Source organism: Oenanthe melanoleuca, chromosome 1A (assembly GCF_029582105.1).
Source record: "Oenanthe melanoleuca isolate GR-GAL-2019-014 chromosome 1A, OMel1.0, whole genome shotgun sequence".
Taxonomy (NCBI): Eukaryota; Metazoa; Chordata; class Aves; order Passeriformes; family Muscicapidae; genus Oenanthe; species Oenanthe melanoleuca.
Window position 1 is genome coordinate 11343830 of NC_079334.1, and position 25556 is coordinate 11369385.

Genomic DNA, 25556 nt, shown 5'->3' on the forward strand with positions numbered 1-25556 from the left:
GAGGAAATTTTTACCTACTTTCACATTGCACCTGCCCTCAAGTTGAGTCTGGACAGTATCAGAGCCAAGCAGGGAAAGCAAACTTGGTCACCTGGCCAAGTGAGATGTGCTTTCTCATGGCTTGGCCTCTCCCTCTTCACCCATGCTGCTCAGCAAGCTACGTCCCGCACGGAGAACTGCCTCGTGGGCTGAAATTGGTCTGTAAGCCACAAGCTTGCTACCCTTATCTTAAATCACTGGCACAAACAACAACATAACTTTTAAACTGGATATCTAAATACTCTGAATTTTTACCATTCTGTTTAACAAACAATCTAGCAGATTCCTGTTGCATAGTCAGCACAGACCTTTGCCCTCCCCCCCTCACTTTCTGAACCATCTGCCCAAGGGCTGTTGCACTATAACCTGAAAAATAATGAAGGCTGCTTTCCTACAGATTTCTATCCTACATCACTCCCCTTCACAATGAAAGCAGTTGTTCTCCTCCTACTCTTCTACAAAACCCTTGATCAGAATTCTTCCAGTATTGAAATTTGTTTCAATGGGAGTACTGGTGCCAAAGTTCTGGAGTGAAGAAAGCAAATAAATGGACATTCATATGGACAAACTGACATGTAGCACAATAGAAAAAGCTCATAACAGCACATTTGGCAGCTCTGTATCAACCATATGAACCCAAAAGGGAAACTGTTGTCCCCTGCAGCAATCTATCCTGTAAAAAAATCTGAGGTTCAATTGTGTGTGAGTAAAAATGCTGTCCAAGTGCCTGCCTCCAGCAGCAGGCTCTGGGTAGGAACAAACAAATTAAGGGCACTCTTACCTACCATTATGTGACATTCCAACTGAAAGGCACTTTTGAAAACGACAGTATTGGCACTTATTACGATTTTTTTTCTGAATTTTGCAGTTGCGATCACATTTATCATAGATGAGTTTTAAACGAATTGTTCTTCTAAAAAAGCCCTATAAAAATTTGAAAAAAAAACAATATGTAATGTTAATGAATGTTGACTACTAAGCTTCAATCACACAGGTAATTTTTTTTTCTTTTACCATTTATTGTAGAACAGCCTTCACCTCAACTGCTCTTTCCAGAATGTCTTCAGTATCTGCAATGCAAGGTTGGTCACACACTGCCCAACCACAGGGACAGCAAGTCCAGAGACATCACAACATTTTCTGTCACATCACACAGCAACATGTCATTTAGGCTGTGGGACACACCTGGCTACGAACTGGTTCCTCATCTCTAATAGATATTCTGCATTATTCCATAAGACTTATATTCAAATATATGATCATACTGACATGATGCATGAAAGAAAGCTGTACACAAAGACTGTTACTTCTCTCCTGTTACCTTCTAACATAGAAAAAAGATGGAAATCTAAAACAGTAGAGGAAAAAGAAAAGAATCTTACAGTTCATGGGTCATATCACCCCAAGAGTAATTTGAAGAGTAATTTGATAGGAGTAATTTGTGACAGAAACATGCCCTGGCCCCAAAACTACAAGAAGTACAATACTAAGGAATTCAGGCAGAATGTCGTAGAGGTGAGAAATTTAGGATTTGTCGCTCTTATAACAGGAATGTGGCATACTCCTCCCAGTCATACTCCCAACACAAATAAAACACTAGTGGAGCAAGAAGTCTTTGATTTTTCTTTTTTTTAAACAGTTCAGTGTTTTGTTTTAGCATTTCACTAACTACATGCAGAAAAGCAGCATTAAAATTATCATTGTGAATTGCTCCTGCTTGATGAAGGTCTGGTATTGAGTTATGGTATCTGGATGACTTACTCCAGAAAAAAGACCACAGATAGGTTTATTATTTTAATAATTGTAATGGCTAGAGTTATAGTAATTAAACATTTATGTACTAAATGTCAATCTTCATATTACCCCATAAATAAAGCAAAATGATTTAGTTCTTAAGAAGAAAATTATGACTGTACCTTACAACCTTCACAAGCATGTACTCCGTAATGGTAGCCTGAGGCTTTATCCCCACAAATTCTACATTCAATGTTTAATGCTCCACTGGGTGATTCATCTATGCTACCTGGAGCTGTGGTAAAATTAATGGATGAAGGACTGGATGCTGGTGAAAGGGTGTCTAAAAAAAAAAAGGAACACTTCATGAATACTATACTATCAAGATTGATACAATTTCTATACTAAAAACCACACAAAAAATGAGCTTATTCTAAAAAAGAATCTTGTGTTAATAGTCATTAAGTGAACTAACAATTTGACCACAAGTCTTCAAAGAATAATTCATATTCCCAGTACAAACACACACAAAATACAGGGTGTACCTTGCTAATTTTGATGCAACACATAGGATGTCAAGAAGGATAAGGTCTTACTGAAGTGACTCTGGCAACAAGAACTAGATGAGTGATAATGGACCAAATAAGTACACATTACACCAATGCTCTTTGCAGAAAGAGCAGCTCATTGTGAGCAGCTCATCTTGGCTTTACATCCTCCATCTCTTGTGCTGCAGTGATGAGTAGGGCATCTCTTGTTGCAGTTCCACAAGAGACACATTCCTACCTCACAAGGCACATTTCAGATACACAGAAGGACCCCTGACCTTTGAAAAGCAACTCATAATTTTAAATGACAATCTAAACTGAGGCCTAAAAAGCAGATGGATGAGTCCTGCACATCAGTAGAAAGGCTGAACAGATGTTAAAAGGAAGGTAACACAAATGCCTGCTTCTAAAATAGCCTAGCTCAGATATTTTGTGTTTTTCTTATAATGGGCAAAGCATTTCTTTATTGAACAATGAAATAAACTCACCAGATGTGCCATCAGTAGATGAACACATTACAAAACTAACACGTTCCAACCTTAATTATTTCAATTAATATTTCCACCTTGTTTGAGGAAAATATTTTCTGAGGCCAGAAAATATTTCTTTTATCTTCCATCTTGCAACTTGCACCATAAGACTTTAGCAAATTAATGGGTGTGTTATTTTAACAGACAGATTAAGAAACACTCATGAATGTAGGTCAGCAAGTATTATGCTGAAAAAAACCTTGGCACAGAACTCAGAGTCTGCATTGCCAGTGCTGCCAAGCCCACAGGCATCAGAGTCATCAAGAACAGCCTAAACCCCAGGATTTTTTTAAAAGTGTGATTTCATTTTACTTGCCTTATGGAATTTGAGCCTTGGAAGTTTACATTTTGCATGTTCTCTATCCACAAAACCAGTACACCTTGCACACACCTACACTCAAATGGTAAAGCCTCCTTCCTCTGAAGGACCACATCATATACAAATACATACATACATAAAGCACATCCTAACTTTTCCTGTACAAGGCATCACTCTGATGGGAAGGTCTTCAACCAGAAGGGAACAAAGTCATAGTTCTAGAAACACTCCTTTGGTTGATAGCACCAGGAGACAGCTCCCCTCATTCCCTTCAAACCCACACTGTTCATTTCAGCTGCCACAGTTCTATTATTCCAAGGTGAAACAGGGATCAAAGGCTGGGAATTGATCTAAAGTAAGAACCCCCCAAAACAAAGCATAATGCAAACCAACCAAAAGGTTAGTAGTAAACTACTTCAAATGGCTCTCCTGCTAAAAGACTTGCAAACACCCAGATTCAAAAGGAAAACCTTACTGAGATCACCATAGTGTCCCACACCACTGCAGTGATTCCTATTCTGATCTCCCAAACAAAGCCTCTGACCAAAGACTATGTAACTTTATGTTACAGTCATTCTTCAGTGACATTTGTCTAATATATTAACTTTAGCCTTAAGTATTTTAAGACCATGCCATAATTAGCTAATATATTTCTAGCATCACTTCATCATAAACAATAATTATTGCATTAAAGTAGTTATTAATTTCTACCATTCTATTTATAAAAGAAAGCTTTATGTTAAACCAAACTCTCTTACCTGTTATAACCGATCCATCCGATCCTGGACCATTTCCCAGTGATTGGAATTCTGTTAAACTTAAAGCTCCAGAACTATCATCACCTAGAGACTGGGACAGGTCTTGAATGTTCTCCATATCTTGCAGGAACTCTCCAGATAAAGGGCTGTCTATATCCTCCTCCTCCAAGGGAGTAAGGGGATACAGCTGGTTTTCAGTGTCCACCATTTTGACCAAGTAGAGCAGTCACTTAAACTTCTTTTTACTGGTGAAAGAATAATTTTTTAAAAAATCACATATCTTAAAAAAATATTTGAACCAGTTGCAGCACACTGAATACAGGATTTCTAATCCAAAGGCGAAATATTATACAACATTCTATTGCACTGGAAGTTTTATACAACATGAATCATCAAGAGCACAGGGTGGGGAAAATTCCCCAAAAGACTTCAAGATGAATGAGAGTTATGACAAGATCAATCTGTAGATTGTTGTTTTCTCTCCATTGCTGAGACAAGTGTTTCTGCAGAAGGCATTATGCACTTCCCACCAAAACTTATAATAAACATCAATATTCTACTCACTCTTCTTGAGCAGGAAAAATAAAGGAGATGCTGTCACTAACTTGCTATCTCATTCTACAAAGACCATTAGTACAGATCTATTTGCCCAATTTCTTTGAAACAGGGTAGTTTTAACTAAAAAAAGAAAATAATTTCTATGTCACATAGTGCAGCAAGCAGGAATACGTAGGAATTGATCCATGATTTCCAACGCCAATTACAGACAACAGGGATGTTATTGTACCAACTGTGCTGATGGGTGAGAGCTGGACACACATAATGGATAAGCCCAGTAACACCTGGAACTCACAGTACTGTTTGCTCTTAGTTATCTACCCACATCCCTGATATAACCAGAACATACTCAGACTCAGAAATGAGAAACCTCTTGTATGTAATTTGTGAAAATAAAGCTAAATTCCTATCTGTGTGATGTATCTATTTTGTGATGGGGGAAAAGTATAGAGAAACCTCCAGCAACCCAAAGGAGACTACCAAATTTGTCTCCTTAAAGAGCCATCAGCAAAAATAAGAGAGGAATGGCAGAGCATATGATTGGCACTGTTCCTTCAGTGTGCTCTCCATGAAGTTCTCCTGGGCTAAGCCAGTTGTTCACAGCACAGAAACATTACATTTCTCTGCAGACACACAGCCCCAGGATAGCTGGGGAGGTTCCAGTAGGCACTGGGCTTCTTGTACCCAGTGCTCACTGCTGAATCACATACATCTCTCCAAGTACCACTTCCTCATCCAGCACACATATTTTTAAGAGGTTAAGTGAACACTGAAGTCTACCTTCAAGCAAAATAGGCATTATCTGTCAGGAAAGCAAAGGAAAGGCATGACAGTTGACCTCTGAACATGGCAGCAGCTGCCTGGTATCACCCAAACCACACCATATTTTTCCACTTTTACAATCAATATGTAAAATTCAGCAGCCTTTTTAACTAAATTTCTGTAAAAACAACCTAATAGCTAGTGAAACATAAATGGAGTGCTTCTTGTTTTAACTATTAAATTACATACCCTTTTGTACTTTCAAACACTACAAGTAAATTACAGCTGCTTAATCATTAGAGCTCTTGTAAATGATTAACTGGTACTTAAGCAAGCATGGCGACAACAATTTCTGAAAATGTCAAAATATACTAATATTCACAATACTGCCAATTAATTTTTTTACTAAGCACAGAAAGTCTTTATGTAATATGTCTATTATTTATGCAGTAAACTGCCTTCTGGCTTCTCTGTGTTCTGTGCATGTGTACACACGCATATGCTTTCATTGGCAGGTTTCACATAATATGCATTGATCCTTGCTTGAATGAAAAAAAACCCTTCTAAAATAAAAAGGGTAATGAGTATGAAGTTCATTTAATATTCACAGAGAGAATTATGCTTTACAAAAACTCCTGTACTTGTTACAACAGTAGATGTAGTAGATGCAGCGTGATGATTCCACTCACAGATCTGTCTTCTAAGTATTTACAGAAATTCTGTGCTACAAAGACAACTCCAGAGGGTTTTCTCAGTTTCCCATACAATACTTGAGTCTCCATAACCCCCTCCCTACCCCCAAGTACCAACACACACAAACTGAAAACAAGAGAATAGAACATAGAAAAATAAGGACACCATTTCATGTAATTATGGTTTTAAGGTTAAACAGGTTTTACTCTCTCACATCCTGTTATCTCTGAAATGTCTATTTTCACAAGAAGTCCTTTCCCACCACTTCACTGTGAATACTCACTGAGTAACTTACCTATAAACTTGAAATGGGTCCCAAAGCAATCAGTCAGATTATTAAAGAAAAATACCTCATTATGCAGCTACGAGTTACTTGCTTCATTTTTAGAAAGCAATGGAGGGATACTAAACCTCCAGTCCTTCCACATTTAATACTTGCCACACGAGGGATAATCCCTGCAAGAAACCAGGTCTCTGAGATGCAAAGGTCTCTGGGAAGCAGTAACAAAGTCTGATCTTACTGCATAAACAAATTGATCGTGTAAAGGGCTTGCTTGCAAATACCAGGGTTAAAGTTGAAACAATCATTACCTCTAGGTCATTTTGAGAATGCTGAGGCTGAAAACAGCACATGTAAAACTCGTGATTGCAATAGATATTTTTAGAAAACTTCACTGGATAGGTAGAGCCTTGAATATGTAAGCTGCAGAATATTTCCAATATCCCAATTCAACACAAAAAAGAACAGAAAATAAGATTTGCTACCAAAAGTGCGACACCCAGACTCCCACCTGGGAAAGGATGCATATTTTTTCCTCTATCATGTGACAACTGATTCAGTTTCCATAGTTTGTAACCTTGCATACTCATACTATTTTTTACTTTAAAAAGGATTAATAACATAAGAAAGAGAACATCTCTTCTATGCAACATGATGAAAAATGTTCATAAGCCACCTCTTCATCAAGACTGCCAGTTGCACACCTCCTCTCTAAAACCGTCCCCCCAGAAAAACTTCATCTTTCTTCCCTTTACTCAGCTGTACTCCAAGACACCATATGCAACTTATAGGTATCCTTTAAAAGGAACCAAAATTCACATACCCTAATTTTGAAAACTGACAGCAAAGCTGTAAAGTCAGGATCTTAGAAGTCATGTAAGGAAAAACTCTATGCAACCTTGATTTGAATTCTCTCCCCAGCCCCATGGCAGGGGAGTGAGCAAGTGGGGCATGGTTACTTCCTGGGGCTAAGCCCAGACAAAATGATGAAAACGTAGGAATGGTTGATTTGTTTGTTTGTTTGTTTGTTTAATATTACTCAGCCAAACTCAAGGAGAACTTACTGAGCTACGAAGCTGTGTTTCTTTAGAGCCAGAATTTTCTGTCCCACTGTATTTTAAATTACATTGGCTAGTGTACATTACAGATCAGTGTCTCCGAACAGACCACTCAACCCTCCTTTTAAATGGGACTCCTACTTTAAACTATTCAGCTGCTTTCTAGACCTTCAAGATTATATATCCACAATTTCCTCCAATGCTTTCTTTCACTTATGGAACACATTCTTATACATTAAATAGTTTAAAAAATTGTTTGTTATGCCAAGATTACTGTTTAAGAAGTAACTAATAATAGAGCAGCAACAAAACTATTCAGAAGATAATGAAACTATTTCAAATATCATACACACTCATACAACAGATGCAGTTACTAATGGAGAAAATACTACAAAGAGGAAATTAATTTTCAGCAAACAGAAATAAGAGAGGTAATTAATCTCACCTAATGCCAAACAGCTCACTTAACGTGTTTGGGTTGAGTGGAGCTCAATGGAATTTACAGAGCCATGACTGATCTTCAAGACCATGATTACACACTAAAAACGTGGTACTTTTCAATCCAACCACTTCCCTGATCCAGTTCACTGCAAAGCCTTACAAATATTAGTGCTGGCTCAATGGAGAGAGCAGAAATAAGCAGCTGGGAAGACTGATGCACGTGCTGCATGGCCAAAATGTAACTGCATGTGCAGTGTGAATCTCCTCTGCAGAATCCAGGGACTGGGTCTGCAAACCAGACACTTGCACTGCCTGAAGTGAAAAAGCCAATGCCTCTTTGGTCTCCTGTGAGAGGTGAAAATTGCTTTAGAAATCAGAGAGCACCTCCATTAGATTAAAAAGTATTATCATCTTTTGGCAGGGGCATGGAACTGACATGCAGGTTGCTATGTGCACATCCCATTTATACCCTCCAGCAGTAAAACTGCCACTGAAATACACTAAATGGAAGATACAGGCATTTGCTCTGAGTTGATACAACATGCTTCAATAAATAAATAAATAAATAAAATTAAATTAAAGTTCCATTGCTGGAAACTCAAGCTGAGAGTAGAATCTAGCTCAAAGAAAGACTTCAGCTGCTTGTAAGGAATAAAACAACATCAAGTGGCTTTCTAATGGAGAATTTAAAATCCAACAAGCCCCTCAAGTTCCTGGTAACTAGGAACTCTGTTCAGAACACTTTATATTTACACTGACTTCATATTAGACCTGAAAATAGATTTCACCATATTTCATCTACACCATTAGACTAATCAGCCTGTATCAGACAATTCAGCTGCAGATGTAACAAAAGACTACAGCTCTGGGGTATCAGCACAGTAAGATCTGAAGCCTGTGTTTAAAGGAGCCCCTGCAATCCCTTTGACAACAGGAGCCAGATTTGGTTTCATCAGCAGTGGGACAGGAAGGTTTTGCAACCTTTGCCTCCAGGCTCCAAAGACAAGACTTACAGGTCTATCACCTCAAGTTTACACCTATCTGCAATCATGTTTGCTTTCTTCCACGTAAATGGATGTATCAAACATGGCATTACTCAAATTTGCATCAAGGCTCTTCTGATAAAAGGAAAATCCCATATTGTAAAGAGTGGAGATTGAGGTGTTGTTTGAACTGCTTTCAAGCTCAAATAGGTTTAAGCCTGCATAGAATGCCAACATGACTGAGATTTGGTCGTTGGGTTTTTTTCTCCTCTAAACTTGAGTTTTCATATCCAAAAAGTAAATGCTTTGGAGGGTTTTGTAATTCGGAATAGGAAGACTTGACTCTTCTGTCTAGTGAATCTCAAACTGTAACTGAAGTCAGAAATAGCTGTATGCCAAAGTAAAGCTTTCAAATCGCTTCTAAATCTGTGTCTGCTGAATCCTTTAAAGAGCTGTCTACTCAGGACTTCAGTATAACTCAAGAGTAATATAAATTAACAAACAGTATAATACTATACTTAGCTTATTGAAAAACCTATAACACTTTGCTTCAATTTACTATTTTCTTCAAGAAGTTTTGGAGTCTTTGGGGTCTTTGTTTGTTTGGGTTTTTTGCTCTTTTGTGGGGCATTGGGGATTTTTTTTGTTGGTTGCTTTGAGTCTTTTAAGTCCCTAGGTTTTTGTATTTTTTTAACTACATTACAATCCAGTCTGAAATTTAGAGGGTACCAAACCCAAGCAAGCACTGCCAAAGACTCAAGTGAAAAACTTTGTGTTAAAAAAGCCTTTTGTCTTGCTTCAACTTTTATACTCCAGATAGAAGGCCTAAAAAACCTCTTAGTTTGGAATGGTGTCTGTTTCCATTTTTATAATCAAACTGACTACCAGCCTAATCTATAGAATCAAGATACTGCTGTTAACATGGCTTTTAAAAAACTCAGCCTGTAAAGCAGTATGAGAGAAGAGTATTCCATTTATTACATTAGTTGTTAATGCACTTAAAGCAAATATTCATATTAGAGTTCATAATATCCAATATTTTTGAGGCATGACCACTGAAGAATCTATATTTTATAAACAAGAGATTCAAAAGGATAGTAAGAATTTCTTTTCTGCAAGAAAACAGGGCAACATGGCAACATCTTAGTAACCACTGTGTTATAGAGTAGTCTGTGTTCTCTGCCATGTGCTGCCTCTCAGGCTCACTACAGTTCCACCAAAACTGCTCACAGCTCACCAGAGCTTCTAATGAAAACCCCACACCACTGTTACATTTACAACTTTGTGCTTGCAAAACACTCCCCCTTTTTTCCTTTCGTCTCCCAAATGAATCCCCAGGTTTTGCTCTTCATCCAATCCATTTCAACGTCAGTATGTCTTCAAGTCACTGCTATATTCCAGTCAAATTATTCCATACTTGAGGAGGATTCAAAAGATTACATGTGTTAATCACAACAGTTTGTGCTTCAAAGTTCTACAGATTCTAAAGCCTCTGTGACAGCACCTGGCAGGCTATGAAGCTGACAGAACATACTGTCACACACGCTGGGTGTGTGTGCTGAACACTGACATGTGGAGACCACAACTGCTGAGAAATGGAGATCTGGTGCATCATTTAAGAGGCTGCTCCCTCTGCATGTACATCAAAAGCTGGGGTTTGATTTATGATTGATATTTGAACCAAGGAGAGGTCACATTCAGACAAACACGACATACATGTATCTGCTATTTGATCCAAGAGCCAAGGTCACGTTCACACAAATGTGTCACTTGAGTATTTGCTTTATTTTTATGACCCCATTGATGAACTTAAAATTATTTTACTTTCCTCATGTGTCCCAAAAACTCCTTACCCATTTATTTGGTGTGTCCCAAAAACTCCTTCCCTATTTACTTGGAAGTTGCCAGGTTTTTTCTAAGTTTTGCAATACTGTACCAATGTCTGATGAGCTAATTATATAAGCCAAGATTTTGAATTGATTAACAGTTAGGGACACCTTAATATCAGAGCTCAGAGCTCAGATTGAGGCTAAATCTCGTTGCATGGTATGGCCAGATTTAAAAGAATGAAGAAAAAGGAACAAACCAGAAACCCCAGAAAAACTGTCTTATGAACAGCAGGCATAGATTAGATGTCCTAAGCCACTATAAGATTTTTTTTTTTCTAAAATTAATACATGGAAGTAAGTTTGAGTGGTGAAGTCAAAGTTGATTACAACATGTACAGCATTTACAAACAGCCCACGCATTTGCCCCAACATGCTGCTCATTGGGAACCAGATCCTTAAGACTAAATTGGAATGCTGCAATTGTTTCCTTATACATGTGATTACTGCAACACAGTTTATGAAAAGCGCCTGCTCGACAATTTTCTAACTATACCCTGAGATTCTACAGAGACTTCATTTGTTGAAGGATGCAGATATCTAAGGGTAACAGGCAAACAGAAACTGCATTTTAAGAATGGTGATTAAATTATTATCTCCAATATAATCAATTGCTGAAGAAAATAAAATGTAACCTCCTTGCTACATCTCCTGCAGAGTACATTTTCACTACATATGGTAAAAATAAACATCATAAGGTAACAAATTAAAGACATCTGTGCAACTGAAATTGTCAATTAAAATTATAATCTGATACAGATGCAGTGCAAGGCAAAATTTTTCGCATATTGATGGTGCTGCTACATAAACCTCTCACTCAGAAGATTTACTTGCTCACATGCTTGATAAAAAGAATCAAAACCAAATAAACCCACAAGAACATAACATACATGACTGTCTTGTCAAGGAAAACATCATAACTTTTACAACCATAAGTGTCTAGTAACTCTTCCTTACAAATATGAAAATTCAGACAAACTATATTTATGAAAAGAAAAAACCAATTGCCACTAACTTAAAAGTCAAACAAACACTTGGATGCACTTTCTGAAACTGATAGTATTTCAACAATCTTCAGGGTTCATGTGTAAGTAGGGATAACTTAAAATGTGTTCTTCAAAACAGGATATAGGAATCCCTTTTGTTTTTTATCTGCAGACTTTTATGTGCGATAGCAAGTGGTATATATTATTGATAATAACATATTCTTTAGTATGTTATCATAATATATATAATACATATCTATTCTAATAACATATAGCAGTAACTTATTCTTTAGATAAGAAATAATTACTGAATTTTTTGTTTTCTGAGCATATTTAACCTTCCTGTATTATTTCAACCTCGCTTATTCTTCAAGAGAAGAGCAAAGGGTTGTTCTATGACATAAACACTTCAGTTGAATATAACCTTATTCAAAGCCACACACTATATTTGACAGATGCCAATTAATTTCAACTTTATTGACTGGCAATGAAATTTTTGCAGCTGTATATGATTTTGTGACTTTAAATAGCATGACAAAAGATTGGGAGAGCTGAGGCAGTACCCAGAGTTGACAACTGCCATTCACACAGGTGTTTATTACTGCCTCCTGCCCACCTTGCATCCCCAAAGCACCACAAACACACTGAGGCTACTTCAGCCTGAGCTCACTTGTTCTCCTGGGCTGGCTGGAAACTGACAAGCCAAACAGAACAGACAATTGCTGAATTCATACTCCATCACTTCCTAAGCAGGTTAATAAGGTGTTTTCCTTTCTTCGCAGTCATCAACTTCCGTGAAAATGACAGAACTTTAATGCCTTTGCAGCCATTACTGCTCTCTCTAATTGGAGCAGATTTGCAAGTTCAGAATTATTGGGCTGGGGGCAGAGGACAGCAGACTGCATACTGCATATAACTGACAGGTAACTAGACCAAAAGAGGTGAGAAAACAATTCTGAAAATTGCTCTCAGTTTTGGGGCAAAACCCTCTTCCAAGACTGATCTGGACATTTGCCTGCACTATCCCCTAATTCTTGCAGACTTCTTAATGGCAACATTCTTCCTGAATAAAGAGCTACTGTTTTGGAACAAAACTTTCAATCTAAAAGGAGAGGGGAAAAAAAAAAAAAAAAAAGATAAATTTAAATGACAATGCAAAAATTTGAAAGGTGTGTTTAGCATATTGATTTAAGACTGTGAAAAGTTACTTTTGAGTCTTACCTGGCATTTAATGATTAGGCCTTGCAATCCCCCATTTTTAGTCAACTTAGACAGATACAACTTCTCCATCTGACAAACTCCCAAATTTTGCCACCCTGATCTCATCACATGTCCTGCTCAGAAAAATAGAAACAAAAAAGCCCACAGTTTTGCATCTGTACCTTTTCCTACAAAAACTCCTACTTAAGACCAGTATTCCTTTAAAAGAGACATGAGTCTCTTAGTTTTCTCTTCTCATTTATAGCTTAAACTTCTAGCTTGGGCTCCTTATTGTTTTGGCTCAGGACAAAAGTCCAATTGCTTTGGTATTTGATACTGCAATTTCTGCTTCCAAGATCAATAACAACAAAAAATATGTTTCTTCCTCAAGAATACCTCCTTTCAGTCACCAGCACACTTCCTATCCCAAATCACGTGTTACAGTGCTTTTCAATATTCTTATAGCTGTCTAATCCCTCTCCTCTACCAGCCATATCAACCCATCCCCAAATGATCTCCTTCACCCCCTCGGCCTTCCAGTCTATCTCAGCTCCTCCAGCATCTGCACAGCTGCACCCCCCTCACCATCTGCAACTCCTCGCATGATTCATCACCAAACATAACAGACCATGATTATTCACTGTTTGAAAAGCTACAGTGGAATTTACATCTGTTTCTGGAAGAGATTCAAGAAGCCTGAATTCGCCTTCATAGCAGAGAACACCACCACTGTGTATTTTCAGTGGTTTTATTTCAGTGATAAACTTTATTCCCTTGTCTAGACATAATAACATGACTTACTTGATAAAATAAATTCAGCTTAACAGAGGGATTTATATCCTTTAAAAATAATGACCCTCAGATAAAATATTACAGATTTAGACCCCTTCTGCTTGCAAGTGTCTTTTTGAAAATTGAGTAATTCCAATGGGCCAGCTTTTATACTCTTCTACTAGCACAAAAAAATTCCAATGTCTTCTGTAACCAGCACCTGAAGTTGTATAGTTTATTTATTCTTTATTGTGCTATAATTTTAGTCATTTATTAGAAATATTTTTGCAGGCTCTTGTTGCTCAGCTATTACGTTTAAGTAAATAAACAAATGAAACCTGCTAAAAATAAACTAACTTCAATTTAATGTCATGCCACAACTCAGAGTGGAATGTGAAACAAAATTCTTTCACTTTTTGTTGCTGGGGTTTTTTTGTTGGTTTTGGTTTGGGATTTTTTTGTTAAGAAAAAAGCCTTCAGTTTTATTCTGACAATTCAGACATCCCTACCTTTACAAGTTTTTCTTTGTGATAAATGTATCACACAAAAACAAAGTTGACACTGAACTAGCGTTACTGACAGGAGCCTTGGCAACAGGCATGAACGCAATTAATCTACATTTTTTGGCAAATGGACATCAAGTACTTGTACTTGCAAGCTCCTGACGCGTCAGATAGAGGATATACTTGGGACACATGACTTCACACCTCTAAATCAGGTCAGTCACTACAGAATACAGATCACAAGCCTCACAGTCCTGCGTGATCAAAAAGTGGCAAACTATAACCAATTGTTTTCCTGCCATGTTTTGCCTGCTCTTCCTCTATGACATGAAGGGTATCTGGTGCACTGTTAAACTGCAATATCAGCACTGCTGTACATCAGCCACCCCACTCCTTTTAACCAAGGAAACATCTGAACTGCAGAAAGGAGGTGGAAGAATATAAGCCCAGTGAAACAGCCAGGAAAAGAAAATCTCTTTTAAAAGCCATGTGTGTACTTTCATATTCCAGTTTTACTTCACTTTGCAAGGCATTTCAGCTGGCTTGAATCAGACTTTGAAAGAGAAGTTATGGGGACACAGCACACAGTCCCTCTCCGGAGCACATCTGAGTAACTGCTTGCAAAATAAAGTTACCTTAAGGGTACCTAGACAAGTCAGCTTAAGTAACGTAATAGCTCCCTCACACCTAAAGGATATATCCCTTCGGCAGCTGCCTGGCACTGCCGGCCCCCCACCTTCCTTCCCTCTGCCCTTCCAGCCACGCTGCTCCCCGCTGCCTGCGCTGGCTCTGGCGCTGCCGGATCCCGCTGGCCACTTCTGCCACCGTGAATGAGCCGGCGCCAGAGCTGCTCCGGACCTCCCCGACACCGCTCCGGCCCGCAGCAGCCTGGCAGGCGCCCAGGAGAGCGCCCAGCCCAGGGCACTGCACGCTGCTCTGCGTCCCTGCAGTCCCCACACTCCGAGCCAGCTCCCGGGAACAGCCCCTGGCCAGCTTTATTCCCCAGTGCAGACACAGCCTCGGTGAAACAATTCCGTTCACTGTATCGGTAGAAGTGTACCACAGGAAAATCACAGACAGCCGTAGAGAGCTGAACAGACCCAAGTGTACGGATGGGAGAAGGAAATAGTGAGAAAGAAAGAAGGAGCCTAGATCAGATCCAGCCATGCTGTGTAGCCACACTCCGGGCTGTAGCCCGTATTTGCAGGGCTGTCAGGAACCACTGACAGGGGACATCCCATTATTTTTTTGCATTTATGTGTTCATTCACACACACACCCCTCCCTTGCCATTTAAGAGAAATGAAACTAATGATCAAACAGAACAATTCTATGTTCTCAGAGGATAATCACTATTACATTTCCACGGGATTTATTACAGGATTTATAATCTTGAGAAAATGCAACTCTGTGTAAATTTGGTTAGAATGACAGCAGCTCAGTATGCTGAAAATGAGGAGTTCAGAACAAACATTTAGCTTGAAAATTTGACAGCTGTTTGCAAATATTGGCCTGTTTATGCACAGTTACATCTGTACATCCCCAGCACAGAATGCCAGGTACAGCTGCTGCTTTGTTCAGAGGCAGTAACCCTGTACTGCTTGTCCCTTTTTTATCTAGGATCTAAAGCTTGTCTCTTACTTACCTAGGTGCTAAAGCTGCTACCTGATTTGATCACGCTGGCCTGATTAACTGCACACAGCATGTCCTTTATCCTGAGGTGGGCAAGAATATATAGACTTCACTTGTTTTATATACTGAAAACTGCCAACAAGCCAACAATACTATGACCTGTGGGCTGCAATTAATTGTATTTTAACATCAGAGTGTATGAATTAATTGACAGCTAAAGTGGAAGATTCCTCCACCCTGTTGGACGGAATGCCATCAGGCACTAATAAACAAGAGTCTCCAAAGCAGTCTCCTGATACAACACCCACCTTCTCCCTCCTCCTCCTCCCCTGATGATCCAATCAGTTCCACAGTATACTCTTCAGCCTTACTGCTCCAGGGAAAGTTTTCCATATGTATTGAATAAAGAGAGTTTGGTTTGGTTTTGTTTGGTTTTGTTTAATGGAAGCCTGCCCCATGACTCCAGTGTCAGGTACTTTGTACCATTCTTCCTGAAGCAGTAACACTAACAGTAGGTTAGCAAACATCATCAGTAATTCAAGTCTACACTTTCAAATAAGGTTTTGCAAATAAGACATGAGTTGTTCTTACCTTCTGAACATTCATGTTCAGTGGTTTGTTACATCAATCATTTCCCGTAAATAATTTTAAAAACAAAACAGGCATGTAGCACTTACTTGTGCAACAAAAAAAGAAAAAGAATGGCAATGCAAGCCCATATTCAGGTGATAGAATTTACTCAGTGCAACAGTGTTGGATGCATGAATATACATGACAAAATAGTAAGACCTGCCTCCAATCTTAATCACAAGCTGTAGAATAGTTTCAAATGATCCTCTTTTATGATTTTTTTTGTTGTTAAATGTAAATACTATTAAATTATTGGGGTATTATTTTTCCATTTAAAATACATCAAACTCTAAACCATTACAACAGTAAGTCCTCTCAGCTCCAGGATGTTATACACTCACAAATGATCAAGAATTTGTTCAACCAGCACACCAAACAGCAGCTCTGGTTTCCTTCTACGTACTTCTCAACAAAATGAAAACAAACTAATGGATACAAAAATATGAAATATGAAAATATTGGACTCACTTTCACATGTATTTCATCTGCCTGGAAACAGATGCCAAAGAGCTGTACAAACTCAGTACAACTTCAGCTCATTGCTCTGAGTTCCTCAAGGCAGACACATTCTGGAACAAGTTTCTTTTACTATTTGGAAAGATTTAGTGAATAATTTCTCAGTTTATACATCTTTGAAAAACCATGATAGTGCATTAGCATTTTTAGAAAGGGATCGGTAATTTGCCAAATGCTTGCCAATCTCTCCTACTCTTAGTGTTTCCACAGGCATGAGACAACTTGAACTTAAAACAATAAATTTAGATGAGTACAGCACCACAGAACAAATTATGTCTCTGTGGTAGTTCGCATTTTTCCAAAGTATAAAAAATTTTAACACCATACACATTTTAAGACTTAGCAAAGATCCACTCAAACCAGTTACGTAACAACTCAAGCCTCAGTCAGGATTAGAGTGCCAATGAGTTGTGGTTTATAATTTATATTAATCATGAGTGCACGAGAAGTCCTTCACTGGACACAGAAATTACACTTCTTAGATATTTAAAGACACATGCAATGCATTTATAAATAAATATTGTTTCATAAGCAGAAACTATGAGAAGTGGTATGAGGAAGTAGACTCAGATTTGGCAACATCTCAATGCCACATGCAATCAGGTCACACAACAGTCTCCTCATATCACTTGAGTATCTTTAAAACATGTCAAATACCACACTCTTTGAGAGATTCTAGTTTTATTTTGAGGATAGTGATGATTTAAGAGTGTAACCTTATCAGACTTTTTACTTCAGTGAAAAACTCAGCCTTCTACTTCATAAAAATCCATTCAATATTTACTTTAACAGACCTGGTCCTCTACTTCTAAAATACTAAGAATTCAGAATTCTACTGACTAGCACCTAAAACAGCAGTAGATATCAGAACATAAGGAAGTTTTAGTTTGTTCTCCTAACTGTGCTACTATTTTCTGTTTATCAATTATTTATTGGCACTACATGCTCAGATTTCTTTCCTTGTCATTTGACTGCACATTAATCACTCTTTACAGAGATTTATGCCCAGTCCATGTATGTACTCACCCCTTCATGCAGCATCTTGCAAGGCTGAAACAGAAGTTGTTTTCCAGAAACTCTTCCCATTCCATTTCATGTGCAGATTGGTGACAACAAGCAGTTCTTCATCAATAAAAAGCTTCTGACATTCTTAAAAAAATAAAAATAAATAATCAACAAAATTTCCTGGGGCTTATTATATGATTTTGTAGAGCTACGGTGTAATATAACTTAAGAAAAGAATTTATTTATGCTTCTAAAAAAAAAAAAAAAAAGCAAAAAAGCCTTCATTTCACTTGGGCTGAAAATTATTTTTTAAATTACTTCATTTTTTAATATGTCCCTGGATTTACAGCAGGACCACACTGACATCTAGCTAACTAGGGAATATCACTAATATATCCCAATATAATTCTGATATTTTTTCCTTTATGCTAAAATAATTCAAACCACTCAACTGAGAGCACTGTAGTGATAGCCCTGTGCTATTTTAATTATCTGTTATAGAGTAAAATACTTTTACTCCTAAAGAGCATTCTCACAGATGTCCAAGTCTTTCTGTGGACACATTTAGAGTAATCATGGTTTCCAAGGTGCACACACTGCTCCATGAGATGCCTTTGCAATTGACCTTTATTTTGAGGATTTACATCCCAAAGGTAGAGATTTTGTTTTTATTTACTTTATAAGGCCTTTATACAAAAAGGCATACATAGATGAAAAATACCAAACAAATTAAAGATTCAGAGAAATTTTGAAAAAGTGGATTTAAAAAACAGTTTAAATTAAAAAAAATGTAAGAAAATATGCTTGTACATTTAATAAAGATGAATTCAACTTCATTTATCTTCCGAGACAAGTATGGTGTTCTCTTTTTTTCTCCCTTGCAAAAATAGGACAGGTGCAATAGAAGCAGAATTCTGAACTCAAATCTCATCAGGAAAGTTATGAAAAGTACAGACAAGAATCTAGCTGTTTGCAATTTTGAAGTACAAGTGGCTTCTGAAAAAATAATAAGAAAAGTTGTTTTCTTGCCCACTTTGGGACAACAGTGACCACTATAATCCGTTTTTTAGAACAAGATTAGTATCTTAGGCCATATATCCTACTATCCAGTAGGACATTATTGTCCCTTATATTTTTATAATACTCTGCACATGAAATATTAAAAGCCTAACAACACAAAATCACAACTGAAGTGTAACCTTCTCTCCATGGTTTAAAATTCATCATACCCTTTATGAAGACTACAGTATTAACAGAAAATGAGAGCACTAAAGAACTACTGAAAAGCAAGTGACAAACCCACAAGATGTTTCCAATAAGCAGCCAAAACTCCCTATGCACCTGGCTATAGAGGATGACAGTCAATATAAGGCACCAACAGCTTGATAAGAATGTTTCTCTGGACCATGCTAAGAGTTCCTTCCAAACATGGGAAAAGACAGAGAGCATGCTGTCTGTGGAGTTCCACAAACCTCTGAAAAGGTCTGCACACTCTCATCCTGCCAACACACTGCATTGTATTACTTGAAATTCCCAAAGCTGCCACTGAAAGTCACTACCAGCCGATGGTCGCTCGGTAGCTCATGCCAGTCAATAAAGGTTATGATACTGGTTCAGGTTTAGCAGACGTGTGACCACATCACATGAACCACAACTGCCTCAGTTCCAGCACGAGACCAGGTAGCAGCCTCAATGCTAAGTCAATGATTCAGGATTTACAAAGGAAACACTTTTTACAGCTGATCTGTTTCGCTGCCTGCAAAGCAAATTTTAAAAGGTGAGCAGTGCCAGATGCCAATGAGAAAGTCTGTGCATGTTCTGTAATACAAGGAGTTTGACCACGATTTTCCTTCACAACAGAACTTACGCAACACCTTTATTAGTGCAGTTCTACTAAAACACTCAATGCCAAAAGTGCCAAACATTATTATTCCAGATAATCCTGTGTGATGAATCCTGTGCTCATAGTACTTCCATCACAGAGCTTATGAAGTTCCCCGTGTCATTGAGTGAGACTGGGCCAACCTTAATATGGATACAAGGCAACACCTTTTCGAACTCCTTTCCATTGTTACTTCTGGAATGCTTTTTGAAAAGCAAGTATCCAGCCCCATAGGGACAAGAACTCGGCAAAATACAAAAGTAGTTTGTACGCCCGGAGGCGTTCCCACTGACCTGCTCCTCGCTCCCAGGACAGAGGACCCTCCTTTGACCAGCCGACCGGGAACAGGACAAGCCGCCTGACTGAGCCAAGCCAACAGCACAGCCTTTCTGCCTAGTGCCCGATTTCACTCCAGGTTAAGGACAATCCAGATGTTCCGTTTAGGAGACTTGACAGTTGCCAAACAGTCTCTCGTGTGACAGGGCACTACCCCCCTCCTCTGTTCCCACCCCCAGCGCCCTGAAATCCCTCTCCCCCGGGGCTGCCCGGTGGCTCTTTACCTGCGCCCGCCGGCGCCGGGCCGGCTCTGCCCGTCTCGCAGCCCCTCGGCCCCGTTCCCCAAGCCAGGAGCGGGCGCCGCGCCGAGACGAGCAGCGGGAGCCGCTACAGCATCCCCCAGGCCGGCTACCTCCTCCTGCTGTCCGCCGCCGCTCCGCCGAGGGCTTCACACCGCGGGGCCGGAGAGATAAGTAATAGCGAATAGCAAGGGAGGGGAGGAGAAGAAAGGACAGGTCATTAGCAAAGCCGCCGCCGCGTTAGCGAGGCGGGGGCGTCACCCAACCCCGGGCGGCCGCTCCCGCCTCCTGCCGGCGCCCCGGCCGGGACACGGGCACCGCGCGGGCGTGGGGCGTCCCTAAGGCAGTACCGTGCATCGCTGCCGCGGGCTGCGCAGGGCCGGGCCGGGCCGGGCCGAGCCGCGTCCCCGGCTGCCGGCGGGGAAGGAGCGGGAACGGGGGAGGAACGGGGAGCGAACGGGAGCGGGAGCGGGGCGGGGGCGGCTGGTGACAGGTCCCGGAAGTGAGGTCGGCACACACCTCCCGCCGCGGCCGCGCGCCATTGGCGGGGCGGGGGCGGCCCCGCTCCCCTCACACCCCTCACTGCCCTCACACCTCTCACACTCCTCGTTGCTTTCAGTCCGTTCGCTGCTCTCACATCCCTCATTGCCTTCACCCTCCTCACTGCCCTCACGCCCCTTATTGCCCTCACTCCGTTCACTCTCCTCATTGCCTTCACTCCGTTCGCTGCTCTCACACTCCTCGCTGCCCTCACACCCCTCGCTGTCCTCACACCTCTCACACTCCTCTTTGCTTTCACTCCGTTCGCTGCTCTTACATCCCTCGTTGCCCTCACACTCCTCGTTGCCCTCACTCCGTTCACTGCTCTCACCCTCCTCACTGCCCTCACACTCCTCACCATTCTCACACTCCTCACTGCCTTCACTCCATTCACTGCCCTCACACCCCTCACTGCCCTGACACGCCTCATTGCCCTCACTCCCTTCACTGCTCTCAGACCCCTCACTGCCCTCAGTCCTTCACACCCCTCCCACCCCTCACTGCCTACATTACCCTCCCATCTCTCCGCTGCCCTCAGTCTCCTCGCTGTCCTCACTCCCTTCACCCCTCACGTCACTCAGTCCCCTCACAACCCCCCGCCCAGGGTCCCTCTGTGCTTCCGCATTTTTACCGGGACACGGGGCTGAGGGGGCCGGGCCTGAGGCCCCGGGACGTTCGGTCAGGGGCTCATAAAGCCCCACGGCCGGAGGAGCGGCCCGGCTGCCTGAGGGCGTGAAGGGGCCGCGGCTGTGCCCGTGCATCGTTCGACATAACACTTCTCAAAGTCATACAAATGAGTGTTTGCCTTCACGTTTATGTTCCATGTGGGAAAGAAAAAAACCCCAACCAACCAATCTAACAAACAAAACCAAAATTTAATCAGGAACCCCACTTGTTTAGTGAGCTGAGAAGTCAATGGCACAGCACCGGGATGATAAAACAAGACTCACTTCAGGTGTTTCCAGTGGGAAGTTAAATGAGGCCTAGAAAGGGAAGTGAGCAGTGTTTTGGGGGTTTAGTCCATACTGTAGTGAGCATCACACTTAATTCCATAAATTTCTCATAATTTTGGGTTTAGCACATGGCCCAGGACATCAGAATATTCATTGCAGAAACAGCAGTAACAGCAGAGGCTGAAAAGCCTCCAAAGGCATGGCTCAGGGCCAGCCGGAAAAATGCAATATTGACCATGGAAAACAGAAGCTAACTAGAGGCCTTATATTGATTTAAAGCCTTTTCAGTTTCAAACCTGTTCTGGTCACAGTTCAACTTCTCAACCACTAGAGCTGCTCCAAGGTCTGTCCTAAGCTGGCCAACACCTAATGCCACAAGAATCAGTTGATTTAGCAGGTTAATTCCCAGTTTTAACACCTACACATTTCCCCACAGACGAGGTGGCATAGTGCAAGTGCTGCAGTACAATTTTCTAGAGTAAGATGTTGGAATGGATGCAGGCTTTTGCCTGGGGAATATGCACATTTTGAGGGATTCACTGCTGTTGCCAGTGAGAGGCATGCCAGGCTTACTCAGCTTTTTACCCACACCTCATCTTGTCCTGACTCATGCACAAGGGCTGTCCCAAAGGCAGTAAAAACACAAAATATTTATTTGGACTCAAAATGAGTTGTGGGTTGTTTCCTGTTTATGAGCTGCAGGCTCCTCAGCCCACACCAAACATGTAGCGACCTTGGTCTGCAGCAAGGATGGTTGTGTTACTCCAGGCATGGAGAAGAGCTCTCTTAACCCCTGTTCTTGAAGTGATTCTTCTGAAGAACTTGGAAACATTTTGTCCGTGAAAATGACTGCTGTTGCAGAAAGTGGTAAAGGAGGAGAATGTATTACACACTTAAAATATTTGCACAGGAGACTGTAGTAATTCCTTTTGTACTGAAAGAACTTTTAAAATGTAGATTACTGACTGGATTGTGTAAATTTGTATCACAGTTCAAATCTTAATCACATACTAAATATCACAACATCCATTAGCTACTTAAATGTGCAAGCTTTTAGAAATCAGAAGTTAGATTATTCACAGGTTTTTAGCTGGAATAACCTTCAACTAGTGTTATATTCTATTCATGTGCAGTAACCTTATTACAATTGCCTAATAGCTCGACAGTTGTGGAAGAAGTGGCCAGATTTGTGCAGTTGTTGATTTTCCATCTTTCCAGTAGCCAGCTGGCTTTATCAGAGGCCTGCACAGCCATGCACAGCATTTCTATCCCAAAACATTTTCATTTGCAAAAGAGAAATGCCTTTTCATTTATTTAAAGGCCAGCTATGGAGTCTCTCATAACACTTCTGTGGGAGCAGATGAGCAGCTCCAAGTCAGCACAGGCTCATTCAGAAGTCTGAGAGGACAGCCCTTACCAGGAAAAATTGGCAGCGGCTTCGCCACCTCCTCCAGCTACGGGTAGAATGCAGGAAGTGGGCTGACCCTGCACTCAAATATTCACCATGGTTTCTCTTGCTGATTTGATGACAGTGATTTTAATGGACAATGGGCCTTGTTTTTGCTGGGTCATCGTGAAATACTTTCCTTACAAAGTCGATAGAGCCAGAGAGCCTTCCCATTTGAGTATTTCTTTGAAATGGGAACTGCAGAGACCCAGTATTGTAGCCAGCACTTTATCAGCTGAAACAGCATACATACGGTTCTATTTCTCTTTGAGTGCCTACTGAAGCCTTACAGAACTAACATGTACTAATGGAATATTAATTAAATCAATCTTTGAATTATTCTTATTAAAAGAATAGAAGAGGCTGGACAGTCACAAAGCAACAAGTTTTATGAGCAGACTTCTAGAAGAAGTCTAGAAAACTATCAGAGTGTAATTTAAATAATTTTCTCTGTAACTTTGTGCATGCTGAATCCTGCCCCTTTGTGTCTGGTCAAAATATGTCAAGGCTAAAAGTCCCATGTGATAATGAACAGGAGAGGATTAAATCAGATTTATTTAATATACACAGCATGCAAATTATTATTAACAGCAGGGTTCTCTCTCATTAAATCAAACCCCTTAAAAAAACCCCAAACAACGGCCAAGGAAACTGGTAAAGCAGAGGAGACCAGTGAGATGTACCCACCCTGGGCTGTCTCTCAGCACAGCAGCCTGGGTACAGAAATATCTGTGCTGCTTTGCTTTGCTGTTGGTTTTAGGTCAGACTGGATTTGAGGGCTGGTTGTTTTTAGATGCATGTCTCTCTCCTGGATTAGAACAAAGCTCTAAGGCTAAAGGTGATAAATGAAAACATTTAGATAAGTCACATGAGACTTATTTTACTATGACAGGTTTTGGATGGAAGCAGGATGCAACTTACAGGTTTATACAAGCCTAATGTTCCACAAAACTATTTAGAAATTCATTTAAAAAAAAAATCAAAGATGAGATTATATTTCCCAACAAAATAAGCAAGGAAGCTGTTACTTACATATAATTTCTGTTAGAGATGTTTACCATGCCACCCCATCTATATAAGGTATGGCCTTGGTCATTCAGATAATTTCATGTTTGAAAGTTACTTTCCTCATTACTCTTCACTTACTGAAACAATTCATTACTCGTCAGAGCATTAAGATCAAACATTGCAGATGTCCATACATCTCTTCCTGTGTCAAAAAGACTTCAGAACATTTGCATGTAAGATCATGGTGCTTTAAACTTATTAACCCTTCTTAAGCCAAAATGTTTAGAATTCCTCTCATTACTCTTTATGCTGGTGCTGTATTGTCGCTATGGGTTTTTCACTATGTGATTGCTAGCCAGGTTGAGAACTGGTAAATTATTATTTTTTTTTTTAATGTTTACCCCCTCATCATCATTACAGCCAGTGTGTTTCATTCCTTTGTTTTAATAAGAAAAAAAAGTTTTTTAAAGAAAACTATTAGCAGTGAGCAAGCACCTTTCTTACAGTAAAGCAGGACATCCCAAATCTTTATTCTGATGGGTAGCCCCTGCTGGAGCCTTCTGCAGGACAGATAGGAAGCAGAGGGAAAATTACTGACTTGAAAACATCTTATGGGAATAAAAAATTATTCCTAAAACACAGTTATGGCTATTTTTTCCCAAATTTGCCCTATCTTCTCATCTGAATAATTTCTTTCTCCAGTGTAATTTTCCTTTTCTATAAATTTATTTTTGTGCTGGATTACCATATTCAGCAGGATTTAGAGGGTTTATTTGTGGGTTTTGTTTTTGGTCCCTGAGAACTGCTAAAAATCAGTTAAGCTTAATATAATAAATGTATAGATTTTTAGAAAACAAGTCACTTCTTGGTATCTTGAACTGGGGAGAATTTGTTATTCTCTTGCTGGGGTGAATTGTTCCCTCCTTTCTTTGATGAATGTAGTACTTGCCATAGTGTGACTGAGGGAATAAGTTTCCTCCCTTTTCGGCAGATTTTTCCTTATTATCCTTGGACATTAATGTACTCTTAATTTAATTGCTTAATGCATTTTAATTTATTGATCCCTGTATTTCCAGTCCTTTGAACTGAATACTATTTGAGTGTCTCCCATTTCAAAGGGTTTCTTTCTGATCCAGGTTTCCTACTTGTTCCTGCTTTTGTTTTGTTGGCTCAGTGAAACCTTTGTTTCCCCCTTTTCCCTAATCTCAGTTTCCCAGTTGGTGTTTTATCTGTGTCACTGAGATTCTCTTCTTGGGTGATATACTTAAAATCTGTCCCTGTTGTCCCCCCCATAACTGTGATTCAGATCTTACTCACGAG

At 40.0% G+C, this 25556-nt stretch overlaps 1 protein-coding gene across 6 annotated transcripts in view; it reads right to left on the reverse strand.

Annotated features, from left to right (window-relative positions):
- The window catches only part of PPARA (peroxisome proliferator activated receptor alpha), a 33211-nt gene extending 12437 nt beyond the window's left edge, over positions 1–20774 (reverse strand). The window contains exons 1-8 of one of the 6 annotated variants that reach the window (XM_056507091.1): positions 20639–20763; positions 20274–20435; positions 20007–20106; positions 17853–17975; positions 16779–16898; positions 3929–4173; positions 1956–2116; positions 825–963 (exon numbers count right to left, since the gene is read on the reverse strand). In XM_056507091.1, the coding sequence (XP_056363066.1) occupies positions 825–963; positions 1956–2116; positions 3929–4136 (508 nt within the window). In that variant the 5' untranslated portion in view covers positions 4137–4173; positions 16779–16898; positions 17853–17975; ... (1 more) ...; positions 20274–20435; positions 20639–20763. Of the gene's footprint in view, positions 1–824; positions 964–1955; positions 2117–3928; positions 4174–6236; positions 6480–12796; positions 12910–16271; positions 16318–16778; positions 16899–17852; positions 17976–20006; positions 20107–20273 lie in introns of those variants that run through there. The other 5 variants (XM_056507057.1, XM_056507064.1, XM_056507083.1 and 2 more) reach the window with 5 other exon arrangements.
- Between the last annotated feature and the right edge of the window lie 4782 nt (positions 20775–25556).